The sequence below is a fragment of the Chelon labrosus genome (assembly GCF_963514085.1).
Source record: "Chelon labrosus genome assembly, chromosome: 21".
Lineage (NCBI taxonomy): Eukaryota > Metazoa > Chordata > Actinopteri > Mugiliformes > Mugilidae > Chelon > Chelon labrosus.
Genome location: NC_140354.1, coordinates 22,960,180 through 22,977,998, shown reverse-complemented (window position 1 = coordinate 22,977,998; position 17,819 = coordinate 22,960,180). Strand labels below are relative to the sequence as shown.

Here is a 17,819-nt window from a genome sequence, read left to right as displayed (position 1 = left end):
GCTTTAATTCTGGTATATAAATACACAGATACACAGATTTATTGTGTCCCCAGAGTCTCATCTATAAAACACGTCCAAGTTGTTTAGAAGGCTTGGAGTTTTGACTGCAGTCGCCTCAAACACAGCCTAATGCTGCACAGGACGTTCATTTAGACATGACTGCATGTGGCAGGGGACACGATTTAGACCACGTTTTATTCATTTAAAATCAGTGACAAAACAGTGTCCAAACAGTGAAAGCTTGAACACTCTGAGAGGCTTTAATCAGATAATACACGTCTTCACATCCTCTATTTTAGCTGAACAGAACGAACTGAAAACATACCTGCTGTAACGACGTCTTTATCCATATCTTGAGGCAAAGGTTTTCCTGTTGGAGACCAGCAACCGTTTTGTTCCCCTGCAATTTTTACCGTCCAAAAACAATGTTACTATAGTAACCAGAGACACGTCAAGCACTAGGACCAAGCGGAAAATGACCACTGACGCTGAAGCCCGTTTCCCTTAGTTTAAACCCGCCCACAAGCTCCTCGATTGGCTCTGCCGTTTCTTGTGTGATTTGCTTTATCGTTTGAATCTGTGTCCATGTGCGTGCGCGTGTGTGTGTGTGTGTGTTTGGTAATTAGGCGCAGCCAGGATGTCTAGACTTGGACTTAGATAAACTTTATTCATCCACAAGGGAAGTAGCTTAGTTGTACATAAAAAACACTCTTAAGAACCTCAGATAAAAAAGATAAAATAAAATAAAATAGAAATAAAAAAAAAGTAAAATAAAATAAAAATTGTATAAGCAAAAATGTACAAATTAGCATATTAGCATATGGACAAATGTACAAGAAATAGAGAAAAAAGAATATAAATTATATATACAGGGTAAGGTGTAAGGTGCAGTAGTGTCCATTAACATTAATAACATTGAGTTATCTGTTACAGAAAGGTGAGTTGTTGTCCAGCTGGACAGAGAATGGTATGAAAGTAGTCCTGTAGCGTTCAGTGTGGGAGCAGAGCTGGATCAGTCTGTTGGAGAATGAGCTCCACTGCCCCTTTATAGTCTGGTGGAGTGGATGTGACGGATTGTCCATGATGGAGAGCAGTTTGTCCAGTGTCCTCCTGTCCCTCACTGAGACAAACGTCTCCAACTTACTGCCAATCACATGACCAGCCTTTTGGATCAATTTGTCAATCCTACTTATGTCCTTTTTGCTGGTGCTGCTCCCCCAACAAACCACAGCAAAGTACAGGGCGCTCGCAACAACAGTCTGGTAGAACATCTCCAGCAACTTGCTGCACACGTTAAAAGACCTGAGCTTCCTCAGGAAGTAGAGTCTACTCAGTCCCTTCTTGTACACAGCATCACTGTTGTCCCTCCAGTCCAGTCTGCTGTTCATGTGGACTCCCAGGTCCTTATAATGGTCCACTACTTCCACCTCAAGACCCTGGATGGTGATGGGCTCCGCTGGTGTCCTCTTCTTCCTGAAGTCAATGACCAGCTCCTTGGTCTTGTCCACATTCAGGAGTAGGTGGTTTGTCTGGGACCACTCCACAAAGTCCGCGATCAGTGTCCTGTACTCCACCTCCTGTCCATCTCTAAGACACCCAACCACTGCAGAGTCATCAGAGAACTTCTGCAGGTGGCAGGACCCAGAGCTGTACTGGAAATCAAGAAAAGTGGACATGAGAGACTTCTTTAGAAGTCAAAGTGTAAATGCATTACAGCCATCCTGCAACACCTTCACTGGCTCCATATCCACTTCAAGATCCTCCTCATCATTTACAAAGCTCTCAATAATCTTGTAAAGTGTATTAGTTTTATTGAAAGTGCTGATAAATAAAATGTATTATTATTATTGTTATTTTAAAAAAAGGGAAAAATACAATATATACAGTATTTTCCAGACTATAAGCCGCACCCGACTATAAGCCGCACCCGACTATAAACCGCTGGTGTTTTAATGTTTAATTACTGTAAGAGTTTCTTCTACCACGGAGGGGATTGTCGGGACAGAAATGACTGTTTGGAAACGCAAAGCGTCCCATTTATTTACATTTGACAAACATAAATCTTTCGATCAATCAAAAAAAAAAAATCGATCAAACTTTCACATCTTTGACATTACAAACAGCATTCATGCAGTGCACAAATAATACAACGGTGCGCTCCTAGCGCACTTCCTGCAGTCATAGTACCGTAGTAGTGCAGTATAACAAAAAACAAAGCTTACAACGCTTGACGAGGCAATAACGTTAAATGGCTAAATTTAATTTGTTTGTAAAAGTGCTTGCCTGTAACACGGCAGCAAAAGTGCAGTAACCCGCTGCTCAACAAAATAAACAGCATCTTTTTCGAAAACAGCCAACACAGCAGTAAAGGTGCAGTAACACGGCCGTTTACTGTATCAAAATAACCAGCCTACTATACCAGAAAAGCCAGTTCTTAATTCTCGTGTCATCGTCTATGACATGATAGTGCGCCCCTGGTGACCGTTGGCTGTAAAAATCCATCCGCCGTTGTATAAGCCGCAGGGTCCAAAGCAAGTGAGAAAAGTAGCGGCTTATAGTCCGGAATTTACGGTACAAATTTGATTTTATACATCCAAACTCATGATAATTGTGAACTATTCCTCTATAACCGTATCATCAAAATTGATGTTTGTTGCACCCCAAGTTGTCCCACTGTTCATGTCATACATCCTGAGTTGGAGTGAAGATGAAACACAGAATTGGGTGATAATGTTTTGCTACATGCTTTACAACCAGTCAAACCAAAAAAGGGAACATTCAACTTAAAAGTAGCAACAGAAAACTAGAAGAACTACTAGAAAACACAGTCAACTGAAAGATTAGATTTTTAATAAAATCCCCCCCCCGCCCCCCCATCAAAATTTCGTCCTTGCCACTTGGTCCGCCCCAGCATGAATCCCCCCATGCCTAATTTTGTAGTGTGCAAGTGGTAGTGTTGATTCATTCTTTTGAACGAATCTTCTGAGTGAACGTACTGAATGGAATCACTTCCGGGAGTGGAACTGCAGAGTTCTGTGACACCGCCACTAATGATTCGCGAACCTACTGCAAGATTCGCTAGGTTCGTGAATTGTGATTGCAGCTAGGGATATTTTCTTTCTTTTTCTACTGTTTTGAATTCAAATGCAATTAAATGTATATTTCCAGAAGAGCTTAAAAGAGCTTGAGTTTACAATATTCATGTCTGTGTCTATTATTTGGTTCAGTCGTCCACTAAAATACATTTAAGTTGAAAATTGTTGCTTTTTGGGGCAAATATTGTTTTGCGATTAAAATGTGATTAATCTCGATTAGTTAATTAATTAGATAAAAAAAAAATTATCGAGTCCCACCCCTATATGAGACACGCCAAGCCTGCATGGATGTGTGTTTTCAGGATCGGCGCCTCCACATGAAGGGTTCCCTCTGCCAGAGAAGAGCCTTGGCTCTTGTGTTGAATACTAAAACTGTGTCAGAGAGCGCAGGCAAATATTTCTGCCTCCTCTGTGGGGAGTTCAGACGACTGCAGCAGCCTCTCTCTTTCTCGACCTTTTTCTCTCGCAGCCTCTAAACGCGTTATCTGCTGTTTCTCCTCGTCTCCTTCGCTTCCATTGCTCCGTTCGGCCTCGTTGATGCAATGACCGCTCCACACCACCGCCGCCGCTCTGCCAGGCGAGAACCGGAGAACCCCCATCTGCACAGCAGCATCAATAATACAGCTGAAACAACCCCCCACCCCACCACCACCACCACCCACCACCAGCAACAGCTTCTAAAAATAGACCTCCTTTTATGTTTAATATTTCATCCCCCCTCTCCTTCTATCCCTCTCTCTTTCTCCTTTTTTCTCTATTTACTGACTCTAAATAGGTGATGAGAAGAGATGTCAACAGATGACTCTTCGCTTCCACTCTCCCACTTAGTTTCCATCAAGTATTCAGCCTTTACCCCTCTCTCCGTCGCTTCTAAAACCTGCAGCTCGGTTCCTTTCCTCTCTGCAGACTCTGTTCATCTTTGTACTTCTGCGTCTGAACACGTTTGTATCAGGTAAACGTTATAAAAGATAAAAACTTCATTCTGACTTTATTTTTAAATAGAATTTGGCCCTGGGTTTTGACGCCTCCTCTGTCTCAGTCCAGGCTCTAATGAAAGGGTTTCTGCAAAATACTATAACCTTTGACCTTTGTTGATCCCTTGCAGGGGAAATTCAATCACAAAGCCTTTTTGAAGAAAACGCTGTTACATCATTGACATTAAGGCAGGCAGCTAGCCTTTGCAAAACCAAAATACAAACAAGACTAATTAACCATGAGTAGAGTTGGAGTGATCCCATCTGATTCAACAACGGTCAAAGAGGTGGAGCTGAGGCTAAAGACAAAACCACCGTAGTGAGGATCATGCAAATTAATGTACACTTGGTAACAGTGACTGGCCGTGTATGTTCCTCCTAACATAAAAAGAATAGAGTATTTGGAATAATATTAAAATGTAAATCATTGATTTTGATCAAGTTTAGGCCAGCAGAGAAGACTTTGCTGGCCCTGATGGAACCACCACTGGCTGGTACAAATACATGACGTTGTGTTGATGAGACTTCACACGTGTTCACAGGTTTGATTCGTTTTTAACCTTTGTGTTTCGAGCTGTTTTTTAAAAGCAGTGAATCTTTTTGGCGTGGTAGTCAGGAAACCACTCTAACTCAGACATGATGTTTTAACCTGTGGTAGTTCGTCTGAACTGCACCTTACAGTCCCCTCTGGTGCTGAGAGTACCGTCAATCCGTCTAATAAATTCCTCCAGGGGCCGGGAGGGTACCAGACCATGAAGGGGTTTATAGACGAAACGAGCTTGTTTAAAAGTTTTAACATTTTCAAAGCTCAGTAAACGGTACTTTTTTAAAATGGCACAATGGTGAAATGAATCTGTTTTTACTGACTATTTCATGACCTGGACGACTGAGAAACTTCAAAGACATATCATTGTGACTTGCTTTATGCAGGTGAGGGGCTATAGCGCATTAAGTGGGGTATTAACCCTTCGTGACGCCAACACGGCTTCTGTGCATAAACTTTAATCCATCGTCATTGAGGCGGTGAGGAAACGCTTACGGAGAAAACTCCAAAGTCAGTCGTGCGTCTCTCTTCTCACAGCGACTTCCCACTGAACAAATAGGAGTTCATTTTGGTGTGGGAGGAGATTTCAGAGGCGGCTGAGTGGCCCCGTTTACCCGCTGCTGCCTGGGTGACTTCTAGTTTTGTGGTTTGAGGAGGCAGGACGGAGGAGAGGAACACTGAGCTGAAGGCTGACTTCCTGTTTGTTGCGTCGTTGTTGCACAAACTATGCTGCTAATAAGTCAAACGTTCACAATCACCCCAACTTGTGGTTAATCTCCCACGATGACGAGGCAGCCTACTGGAGGGAGGTGTCCCACCTGGAGGACTGGTGCCAGGAGAACCACCTCCTGCTGAACGTCAGGGACGTACATCCACTTATTATCAGTGGCTCTGAGGTGGAAAGAGTGGACAGATACCTGGGAGGGACCATCTCACAGGACCTGTCATGGACTCATCACCTGAAGACCATGGTGTCAGAGTCTCTACCTCTTCAGACACCTCAGAGACTTTCAGCTCCCTCTCAAGGTGCTCAGGAACTTTTACACCTGCACCATAGAGAGCATCTTGTGTGGGAGCATCACCACCTGGATGCAGAAACTGCACCAGGCAGGACTTCATCGTCCATCAGAACCTCCTCTAGAGCATCAGTATCTCCTATAACTGTACATCTTATCTTATGATCATTATTGTGTAGTGTCTTCTTGTAAGTTCATTGCCTTCCAAGTGTTTGCACCTTTTTGCACGTGTGCACTTTATGCTCAGTCCCTAGTGTCTTCATGTAGCTCCATGGTCCTAGAGGAACAGCCTCTCATCTCGTTGCATGTGCTGCATCAGCTACATATGGATGAAATGACCTTTAAACACCAGCATCAGCATCATCATCATACGTAGACTCCATGTTGTCCATATTATAACACTAATGAAGAAAGCAGCTTGAAATGAAAAGGTCAGAATTCATTTCTCTCTTTGCGTTGATTAATCTCACGCTACCGTTTAGCTTCTCCCCGTCCTCATTACTCATCTCGTTTCCAGCTTCCTGCTCCGATACATTAACTTCACACGGCAGCAGAGAATGGATTAATCCTCATTGTTTCAGCCTCGTAAATCACTGGAGATTATCGTCTTGAGATGTTTGCAGACATATTTTCTCAGGCCCGGTGTAATGAGGTGTGCAAATTGCTTTTGGCAGGCGGGATTACGGCGGCCGTCTGCAGAGTTTTACCTGAGCGTCATCCCGCCGAGCGACGGCGACGACGACGGACCCCGGTTTATTACCAGATACGGTTTGGGTCGTGTTTACGGCGAGGAGAATACTAAACGAGGAAAACGCACGCCGCTGCGGTGTAATTCATCATCACACGCAAACAAGAGCCGCATCCTGATGAAGACTAAAAACTGGCCTTCGTTAGAAAGCCTTCAGAGCTGCAGTGAGAAGATAAACGGCGGTGAAGTCGTGACGCCTGCAGAGACATTTTTCAGGAGCACTGGATCCAGCAACCTTCTGCCTACAATAAAATCAATCCCAGCATAAAGCTGTGTTGTCAGAAGAGCCGACTCCTCACTCGAGCTTTCTTTCTTCCACTAACCTCAGAGAGATGTGTCTGAGAGCGAGGCAGAAGTTTGAGCACGGTTTTGGAATCTAAATCGGTCTGCTCCGTGGTGAGGTGAAACTTTTTGAGGACAGTTTGCAGCGTGACTGAACCGAAGTTAACGGGAACATGTGAGTCAGTGAAGAGCTGCTTCTCCTCCAGGCTTCTTTACGTACCTAATGTTTTGTCTCAGATAGACGAGTAACTAATCGATGAGCGCTGAACGTCATGCTCTCTGAATTCTTTGTGTGCAGAATGAAGTGAAGGAAAATCTGAAGACCTTCTTCTGGTGTGTTAAACCATCATCATCATCGTGGTCATGATGTGAAACAAGTCTGAGCTGAGTTGAATCTGTATTCTAACATAAGTAATCTGATTACATGCATGGGTACGTCACATCTGATAAATAAACTGAGTTGTTGCTGTGACACTCATTTGATTCTTTGTACTGCCTTTAACTATGGCTCCATTTACTGCTGCTTCTTCTTCTTCTTCTTCCCTTCTCCTCTTCCTCCTCCTAATTCTACTCCTCCTCCTCCTCTCTTTCTTTTTCTTGTCTGTCCTCCTTCTTCTTTCCTTCTTCTTCTTCTTCTTCCCTTCACCTCCTCCTCCTCCTCCTAATTCTCTTCCTCCTCCTCCTCCTCCTCCTCCTCCTCCTCCTCCCAATTCTTCTCCTCTTCTTCCTAATTCTTCTCCTCCTCTTCTTCCTAATTCTTCTCCTTTTCCTAATTCTTCTCCTCCTCTTCTTCCTAATTCTTCTCCTTTTCCTAATTCTTCTCCTCCTCCTCTTCCTCCATAATTCTTCTCCTTTTCCTAATTCTTCTCCTCCTCCTCCTAATTCTCCTCCTCCTCCCAATTCTTCTCCTCCTCTTCTTCCTAATTCTTCTCCTCCTCCTAATTCTTCTCCTCCTCTTCTTCCTAATTCTTCTCCTTTTCCTAATTCTTCTCCTCCTCCTCCTCCTCCTCCTCCTAATTCTTCTCCTTTTCCTAATTCTTCTCCTCCTCCTCCTCCTAATTCTCCTCCTCGTCTTCTTCCTAATTCTTCTCCTTTTCCTAATTCTTCTCCTCCTCCTCCTCCCTCCTCCTCCTCCTAATTCTCCTCCTCCTCCTCCTCCTCCTAATTCTCCTCCTACTCCTCCTAATTCTCCTCCTTCTCCTCCTCCTCCTAATTCTTCTTCTTCTTCTGGTTTGTACATTTATTTATTTATCACATCTAAATACCATAAATGACAACATCCCCTGAGCTTCAACCTTGTTCCTAGAACAACCAGAAGACGTTGGTCTGGTGAATCAGGCTGATTTTAACGTGATTTACAGGCAAACACTAAAAACTTCAAATCAATCCTTTAACGTACAGGGAGACGTGTTCTGGTTTGTGTGTTCTTGTCAAAAAGTTTGATTGTCAGTCTGACCTGTTTGCAGATGCTTTACCTCCACAGGCTGGACTGGAGTCCGTCGCTCAAGGACAGACTGTGGTCTGGAAGCTCGTGGTGTGTTTAATATTTTACCTAAACCACAACTGGTCCCTGATTTTCACCTGCAGGGATTTAACAGATCTGACCACACACGACACAAACCTCAGTGATGTTGTTGTGCAGACTGTACAGCCACCATCTACCTCAAATCTGCTCGATACCAGAAGGTTTTTTATCTGGTAAAAACCACTGATGTGATCATAACAATGTTCAGGAGACAGATGTTAACTGTTATTGAGCCGTGCCGTCTCTCTGTGTGTGTGTCCCAGTTGTCCCGACGGAAAGAAGGCGAGGAGCAGCGGACCTTTGACATCTATCATCAGCCGGGGGACCGGGACGCGCAGGTCCTCGCCGATCGATGGCGACTGCAGAGGTAATGGCCTCGACCGCCGAGCGAGGAGGATGATCAGCGGCCATCGATCCGAGCGGCCGGCGAACAACTGGATGTTAAAGGTAACGTTCCTGCGTTCTCTGGGACCCAGATGGTCAGAGTAGGTCAGCTGGAGCGCTCTGGTTCCCGGGCCTCCTCAATTATTCACCAAGCCTCTCTCCTCTCTCTTCCCCCTTTTTCTCCCCTCCCTCTTCTCACTTGGTTTTCGTCTGCCCCTCTCCGTCAGATCTCGTTTTCTCCTTTTCTCACCCGTGTTCAATCATCTCGGGTCAAACATCGTTCAAGGTTTTGATGCGTCTCGTGCTTGTAGACGTCGGTTTAATTCTCCACGCAAGCTTCACTTTCTGCAGCAGACTCCATTAGTATGCAGCCTCCTTACCTCACATTATTCTGGGCTTGTTGTTATTGTTTTTTTTTTTTTTTAAACATTTGCTCGACAAGATCTTCAATCACATCAGAGTTTCCGGGTTTTCTTAAGCTGCACAAGTGGAGCCTCCTGACGACAAGTCCTTGGATGTTTGTGCTTAGGCGAATACTAAAAGCAATTTTCTCCCAGTAGACTTTACAGGGGCTTTGCCACGTTCTGCAGCAATACATCTTCACAAATGGCCTGCGGGTTCTCTGCGTGCACATAAACAGTGCCTCTATATTTACTCTTTAAAAGCTCTGCCTGCATGCAGGATGCTTCTGGAGCGGAGAGTCTTCTTTAAAGTGGACAGTCTAGTGTTTCCTCCTCCGCTCCGTTTCCTGAAAAACTGAGAATGTGAGTGGGACCAGATGAGCATTTGCTCATCCTGTCGATAACTAGGAGAGTAATGATTCTCAGCGCAGATGACTTTACATAATTAAGAGCTTAAGTGTGAAATGGAAGAATAAGCTTCTTTTATGCATAGCCCGTATCCAAGCCGTAGCCTCGGTGACGATAATTCAATGTCGCTCTCTGCACTAAATACGTTTACTCTGAATAATAGTCTTTTGAAGTCACACCGGCTTCACCGAACTCCGGTTTTTCATTGTGGTGCAGGTTTATAGGAGGTCTCAGAGGCTCAGCTGTCTGCCGACACCCAGAGACACGTCTCAGAGCTCAGCAGCTGTCAGTTCAAGCTCGGTGTGCCTCACAGGTGCCAGCTCCACTCAGCCTCTTATAAGCCTTTGTGCTATCGATCAAAGCGAAACCGCCCGGCTTGGGATTCAAAATGCAACACTGCGCATTTCTGCAAAGTCAAACTGACCAGTCTCTCAACTCACCGAGGGTTCAGTGCTGTAAGGGAGCCAAGCTGGCACCAAAAACTCACCGTGAGTGTCTCCACAGCCACTTAAAAGTTTAAGAGCCGCTTGGAAATTTCTAGATTTATCATAAAAATGACTCAAAATATCAGAGTCCTGAAAGAAGTTGATGCAGTGTTGATGCAGCTCTACTTACTGTTCCATCAGTAACCTCATCACGTCTGGTATGTGACTTATGTGACCATAAACACTTCAAGACCGTGGCTTGTTCCATGTACGGTCTTGGATAATGGTCTTGTATTTCTATAGCGCTCTTCTACCTATTAATGCTTAAAGCGCTTTACAGTCACAATGACACTTCTACCCGTCCGCCCACATCAACCACCAACTCGCTGGTTTGTGGACAACTTTTACAAAAAGCACGTTGAAAAGTTAGTTTCATGATGTGACACTGTGGGTGAGATTTGGTTTGGGTAAATAAAAAATTATAAACACATGGTTACAGTTCACAAACACAAAATCAAATTAAATAAAAAAACTGTGAACAGCAGCTTCAGGTTTTGTTGCCCCCTCCATCTACCCCAACCTCCTCCGTATGTAGGCTTTGCTGCAGCGTTTTCATTTGAACACATCAGTTTGTCGTCGTGAAGCTCTGAATCTGAACTGCTCCAGACCTGAAACGTCTCAAAATATTTTTGCGGCCCCCGAAAGAAGAAAGCCAGCAGACGTTGACCATCTCCTGACTTCTTTTTTCCTCTGATCCCGACGTGAGGTTGACACGTATACACTTTCCTCGTTAGCTTGTTGTCATACGATGCCAGACAAAACAGATCTTTGGATGGTCTTGTTTCCCGGAGCACGGTGTCCGACGTCGGTGCGTTCAGGTGCTTCTAATGTGTGGGGAAAAAAATGGACAAAATGAGTTGGATGTTTTTTTTTTTTCGGCTGGTTTGTGGCTTCCTTTGCTTCTTCTGTTGGATTATCTACCCGGAGAGAACCCACGCAGACACAGGGAGAACATGCATTTTACTCCTCCTGCATCCTGCATTTGGGTCCTACCAACATTTAGCCTTCCTATTGTCCCCTGGGTCAAAATGGCCCCTCCCCTCAAAGCACAAATTTAATTATTTAATCATAATAATAATTGCATTTGCTGATAAATGAGCCATGAGGTAGTTGGGACAGTTGAACTTACAGCTTTTAACTTTTCTTTTCTTAACCATTTACCAAACATTCACTTCATGTTTCTGCAAGTTCAGCTAAAGTTCATTCTTCCATCCAGGACCTTGTTTTCACATCGATGCACAACAAGCAATGACTGATATTAATCTGAACTGAAGCCATTTAACTGACTTTGCTGTCAGGTTTTACTGCGATAGAAGAAGGCTACCTCTTTCTAAATGACAGATTACTGCTGGAGCAGAACATCTGAAAAGTTCTTTAACTTGAGACTGAACTATTTCTGCAGCATCTGTTGTTGGTTGTCCGCCCATAAACGATTTGGTTTTGATTAATCAGGAGCAAGGAGACGGAAGCAGCGAGACAAATGTGTGATGTTCGGAAAAGTTGAATTCAGAAAAACATCAAAACATAATTTTCTCTCTCTCTCTCTCTCGTGGTTTCAGCTCTGAGCTACAGTGACTCACTGTGGGTGCTATTTGAGGCAGCGCCGTGTCCGTCTGATCTCTGGTGGTGGAGGTAGCTCCGACTGAGCGGTCACGACCCTCCCACGTAGTCCCGGAGGTGTGGTGGCTGGAAATGCGGCGCTGAATGTCTCTGAGCACAATGCCCACTCTTTAATATCAGCGGCTAATGCATTTGTGATGGAAACACCTGCTGGCCGTCGCTTTCATCTCACGGCTCGGAGGGATCCGGCGTCATTGTCTGTTTGATGGAAACAAACTCCAGGAGCAGGGAGTGCAGATGTAATGCACAACAACAATCCCTCCTGCATTTATTTTTCAGGTTTTAGTGCAGAGCGGATGCTGCAGATGGTCTTAGCTGCAACGAGCAGATAAGTGACACTGCTAGACAACTTTCTGTGCCCACAGTAGCTCGTGACCTATCTCAACCTATCGATTTGTTTTCTGTCCCGGCTGCTTGTTTATCTGACCCAGGCTTGTCTTGAATCTATCAGAATGACTTCCCTTGGCGCTCTGCTCCCGTTTCAAATGGACAGGGCAGTCGAGTTTCCTCCCGGGGCGTCTCTAAATTGCTGCTGCATGAGCAGAACAATCTGGTCTCCATGGGAAAACAGAAAAGGTGTGGGTGTTGCTTCCTTACTCTGTTTTTATCCGTCCTTTACAATCACCGGTCATCTCTGCCGGTGATTGCTTTGCAGCGTGGCCCGTTCGATAGAGTCGCTGACTGAAGCCGAGCTGGTGTGATGGAGGGTCCTGGAGTTTTAATTGTGACCTTTATCTTTTCCTCCGTCGTTAAAGGTCACCATCTGATTACACGGAACACGTTCCTTCCTCTATGATGTGGATGTTGGACTGTCCAATCTTGCATGTTTTTATGCACTTTGTGCAAAGTGTCCTTGAAGCATATGCTCTTCCTCCAATTAGAGCGGAGACGAGAAAGGCTTCAGGTGGTCATTCAACATCCTCCATAAGCACTATTGAAGTTTATTATAGGACTAAATAGAGCAGAACAGTGTTAACTGCGATGAACGTGTGCGTTTATTCATCTTGAAATGTCAGAACGTCTTTCAGATTGTCATGGTTTACACATGAAACTCCCGACAAAGCACCAGTTGGAGCTAATGAATGTTGAGCAAGAGAGAAGACGGCAGAGTAGGTGGTGAGTTGGAGACAGAAGCGGAGAGAATTATCCATCTGAGAGACGTGGACGAGGAAATCACAGCTGTTTGAGTTTCGTTTCTGGGGAGGTGAATATCGTGATCCGACCAAAAACCAATGCATTTGTTTTTTAGGTTGTTTTGTGCGAAAAAAATATTTGTGCATTTGTGCAAAAACTCACCTAGCATTGTGAATAAATTCAAGCACGATTTGCACAGAATTAGTGTTACCTGGGAACATCATGTGATTTAGTAATTACCCCTTACACGTCTGTGTTTCATGTGGCTTGAGCTTTCTTCTTTTTCTGTGCACCTTTGATGTCTTCACGCCGTGCAGCGAGAACTTGACTTTGCACCCAAGATGTCTGGATTCACAGGAGAAATAGGGTCGCTGATTTGTGGAGCAATTAACTTTACAAATTACAGGCACGGCCGATTGGCACGGGATTAAGATCACGCATGACTTCTGCAATTAATGCACATTACTGTTGATCCTCAGGTCAAACTAGTCCTGTGCAAACGGGACTTCAGTCGTGGTGATGTGTAGTTACATTTCAGGGGATCCGGCTTGGCTCTGTCGCAGAAGCATAAATCTAGTTTTAGCCTTGGAAGCTGACCAGACGCTGCGTGAGTTGTGCATGATTTGTTCAGTGACAAGTTCATTTTTGACAAACTGGAGAAAGGCAGTTTTAGTTTGCACAATTTTCTTCTCATCCTGGAGTAAACAGACTTTCTTCTCATTAACAGTATCAAAACTTTGAGGGATTAAACTTTTACACTAAAACTTTAGACCAAATTTCATGTTTTTTTTTTGTTTGTTTTTTGAAAATAAAAGATAAAAACTTTCATGCATTATTCATTCCTGTTGTTTTATCTGCTTTACTAAGAATGTACCACAGCGTGCACGCTCCCAGCCTCGGCGTGCAGCACCTGAGGCTCAACCTGACCCATCTGTGGTGGGAGTTTATGAATCTACCTACGTACAGAGATGAGAGGGAACAGAAAAGAACTTTCTGGAGATTTGATGCTAGCCTACAGCTAGCGTCTGCACAGATGGTGCGTTGAATGTTTGCAGGGAATAAACACAGACTCCTCTCTTGGTTCAGAGCTTTTATGGAAGTGGAGGACAAGTGAAACGTGTAGGTTGAACCGTTCGATCTTTGGTTTTCCTGCAGCCAGTTGTTTTCTTCTGATGGTTTTTGGCACATCTCCGGGGAAACATCCAGGAACTGCACTTGAAGTGAAAGGGGAGCTTCTTGATTGAAACAGTGTGGAGCTCTGGCACGAAGCAAAGCACCCTAGACGAGAGTTTATAACTTTTTGTTGGGGTCGGACTGGTCTCCTCTCACAGGCTACCTGGGCTTGACACGGTTGTTTTCTCAGCAGTGCAGGCATTAAAGCCAAAACAGTCTTTCTGTCACAGGGCCATCCACTCACTTTAACTTCAGAATTGTTGTTTGAGAGCTTGAAAGGCTTCTGCAGCATTGCCTTCCAGTTGCTGGAGTCCTTCAACGCTTCTTTTGAAAAACATAACAATCTGAAAAAGATTATTTTCTAAATGAGCCTTTAGAGAGCTTCCAAGAAACCACTAGTCTTACCGCGCAGAGGTGGAAGGGAACGGCCTTGTAGGCAGAGCACATCAATACAAACCACAGAGAGCTGATCCAACACGATGCCATGTGCCTGGTGAGCAAAATTTGATACGAGCGAATCCATTAAACATCGACTAAATGTGGTCAATAAACCTGTAGAGGCCCACTGCAGCAAGAGACCAGGAGCAAAAAGCTCTACCGGCCAAACTCTGCTGTGGACACGACAAATCCCACCGCTGACGGTTTGTGCATTCTGCAGCAGAGGCATCGACATTTATATTAGCTGCAGACATGTGTTTTCACATTCACATGTCCTCCTGTTTATTCATGAGTTTATGTTTCTATCCAGAGAAAGTTTTCCCCAGAGAGGCGAGGAGGAGAGCAAAATAAAAAAAGAAAATCGAGTCTGCTGCAGCGTGGCTGACAGACTTGCTCTCCATCCGCACCCCGGGGCCGCGTCCATCCAAATTCGGAGGACCCCGTCTGTATTATTAGTCAGGGGCCTTCCTCATGTGTGTGTGCGTGGGCTGCATACTGTTAATCCTCGGAGACGCAGCCCGAGCGAACGCCTCGCCGTCACCTTTTATGTGCGCTTCATATGCAGCTGGAGGCAGAACAAACGGCCGCAGAGCGACGGCAGCGTTGTTTTCAAACTCCAGTGAATCAGCGCGACATTTGACTCGCCACGTATATATATGTATGTATCGGTGGAGCAGTTTGTGTTCAGCACAGCAGATGACAGATTCTACAACACGATGGAATCCACCCACACCCACAGCCACAGCCACAGAGCCATGGTGTTTACCCACAGTCACGATGCACGGTGCAGGGTATTCATTTTCTCTCCTAATCATTTTATTGCGATAGTACTTCAGCCTTATTCATTATTCAAAACTTCTTTTAATGCAAGAAAAAAAAAGAAACCTCGGGAGCTGCATTCTCTCTGAGGAGCCTCTGTTTCTGAGTTTCTGAGCTCTTTGCTGGCCCTGGCGATTGAAGGGAAGAATAAGCAATTGTCGCCTGTAATTATTCTCCAAATCAAACCTTCAGATACTCTGAGGATGCCGCTCGCGTGCCCACAAGCCACAGATCCGTGACCAGAAGCACACAATGGACGAAGAAGCCCGAAGGTTGTTTCTTTATGTTCTTGTTTTCGTCACTCGCATTCAGCCAGACCAAGAGAAACATACGTACCCTTGTTTGTTTGCTTGCATGACATGAAAACATGTTTATTTTTACCTAAGTCCTCCGAGCTGGTTCACTGACGACTGATCAGCAGTTACCAGAAATGTTTAGTTGCTGCACAAGGCGGTCACAACAGATATTGAAAACAAGGGTTCAATTACTTTTGAACCTCAAGTTCTCTTTGATCTATGTTTTGAGTCGTTTTTATGCAGAAATGTAGAAACTTCTACAGTCACTTGCTGTACGTGCTCAGTTCTGCAGCACGGGAGCTCCCCAAGGAACTGTCCTGGCTCCCTTTCTTTTCTCCCTCTACACCGCAGACTTCAGAAACCTTTCGGGCAACCGTCACCTTCAGAGATTCTCAGATGACTCTGCAATTGTCCGCCTCGTTTGGGACTTCAGCCTTCAGCTTAATGTGGGTCAAACCGAGGAGCTGGTGGTGGATTGTTTAAGACACATTGTGAACATCCAGGGAATGGACGTTGAGATGGTGGACGTCCTATAAATACCTGACAGTTCACCTGGACAAGAAACTGGACTGGGCAAACTAAAGTGATGTACTTTATAAGAAAGGATGGATGAGGATAGGGTTAGCTGACTAATCGCTGGCTATTATTTAATGAGTTTATCAGTCCGAAACACTCTGGAACGTTGACTTGTTCTAGTGTAGCAGGTATTGTTCAAGGACGTCTGAGCTGCTGCAGATATTTTATGCATCATTTCATGTGTTTTGGAGACACAGCATGCATCATTTATACAAAACACGCCTGCAGGTACATTCACATCCTTGAGCTATGGAGCGTCAGAAGCTAAACGGACGCCCCCCTCCTGCAGGTTATCGCTATGACACACGAGCCTAAAAGCCGGCCCGACTTCTCCCAACCACAAAGTGTTTGCAGTGGAAAGTTCGGGTCGTTTATCGAAACCAAGTGCATGAACTTTGATTGGAGTTTGATTCTGAAGTAACAGACTCCGGAAGATGGGAGGAAGCAGGACGGTCACGAAATGCATTCTGGGATACCTGGCTGTCCCAAGTTACCACCCAATGCGTCCTCCATAAAATGGGCGGGGCAAGAGCACATCCAGGTGTTTGGACTATACCTGGTCAGATGGATGAGATGACGAGACGAGAACACGTTGTGGCTTTGTGTTTCAGGTGTGGATGTTGGTGCTTGATGAAGACGAGTAAAAGTTTGACTTTTATTTTTCAGGTGAGGACTGGCTAAAGGAATGAACTACATTCATGGCTGAAAACATGAGTCTCCTGTTTGTTTGTTTTTACTTTTACTGAGGTTTTCCTTACAGTCCAGACCAGAAATGATAGTTTGATGAGTCTTGTGTGGCTGGAGTTGGACCACAGCTCCTTCCAGATAATGAGCTCCTCTCTGACGTCTTTAAAGCTATATAGAGAACCTAACGATGGCTTCTCCTGTCACTCCCTGAAAAAAAGAAGAATCACAAGTCTTGACTTCCAGCCTGGTTTTAACTAGCTGTGTCACTGGTGTGAGGGGGCGGGGGAGTAAAAAGGTCAAAAGTGACATTGAGGTAAATTTGACCTGTTTTTTTTATATATAAGACTCAAACTAGGACAAACTCAATCCTGTCGGGACGTGTCAAACGACGAGCTCCTCTCCTCACCTGTTCTAAAGAGTCGTATCAATCGATGCCGTCTGCCAGAGCGAGCCGGCTGCAGGTCTTCACGCTGAGGATGTGGGCGTCGCTGTGAAATGTTCATTCTCGCCCACTAATGCGTGTCTCAGCTTGACTCATTCTTACGACACCGCTCCTTCTCTCCCTCCTTCTCTCTCTCTCTCTCTTTATCCTCATCTGCACCGAGGCCAAAATCGCTGAGAGCAGCTTACTGCGATGCAAATGACTCCGGAGACGACCGGCACACGTTTCCACGCTCCTCCTCGGCTCTTAACCGAGCTTTATGTGCACGTGTGTTCAGCATATTAACGACCCGCGACTCTCCTGAGTCATGTGGCGACAGCCCGCGCTGCCACTTTCTGTTCTGCAGTGCATTTGTTCAGATTGATTTTGCAGGAGCGCTGGCCTGCGGGCTGATAATTCAGTGCCAGACAGAGACTTGACACGGACAAACCTCCTGTATTTGCTTTTTTCTTTTTTCCTTTTTTCCTTGCAGCCCTACAGCTGCCGTCCTCCTGGCTGAATTATCAATCAATTCACTGCTGATAAAAAATTTATTTTGTTATTTAAGATCGCCTCCTTGCCCTCCCTCCGTATTGTGGAGGCAGCGTGTAAATCATTACAGGAGAGCGAGGATGGAGGGAGAGAAAACGAAAGGTTAAGGGAAAGCGAGGGAGAGAGAAAGAAGAGGGAGAAGAGAAAAAAATTAAAGAGGAGAATTGATGGGAGAAAGGCCCGGGCCGCATTGGGTAAGGGGGAGAGAGAAGGTCAAGGGGATGAGGGTCCGCCGCTCGAC

The 17,819-nt window shown here is 45.0% G+C and overlaps 1 protein-coding gene across 1 annotated transcript in view; it reads left to right on the top strand.

The window, feature by feature from the left end:
* LOC311506241 (uncharacterized protein) overlaps window positions 1-17,819 on the top strand; it is a 125,758-nt gene that overhangs the window by 45,902 nt on the left and 62,037 nt on the right. Inside the window, exon 2 of the mRNA XM_084570123.1 lies at window positions 8,448-8,631. Coding sequence (XP_084426249.1) covers window positions 8,448-8,631 — 184 coding nt within the window. The remainder of the gene's footprint in view (window positions 1-8,447; window positions 8,632-17,819) is intronic.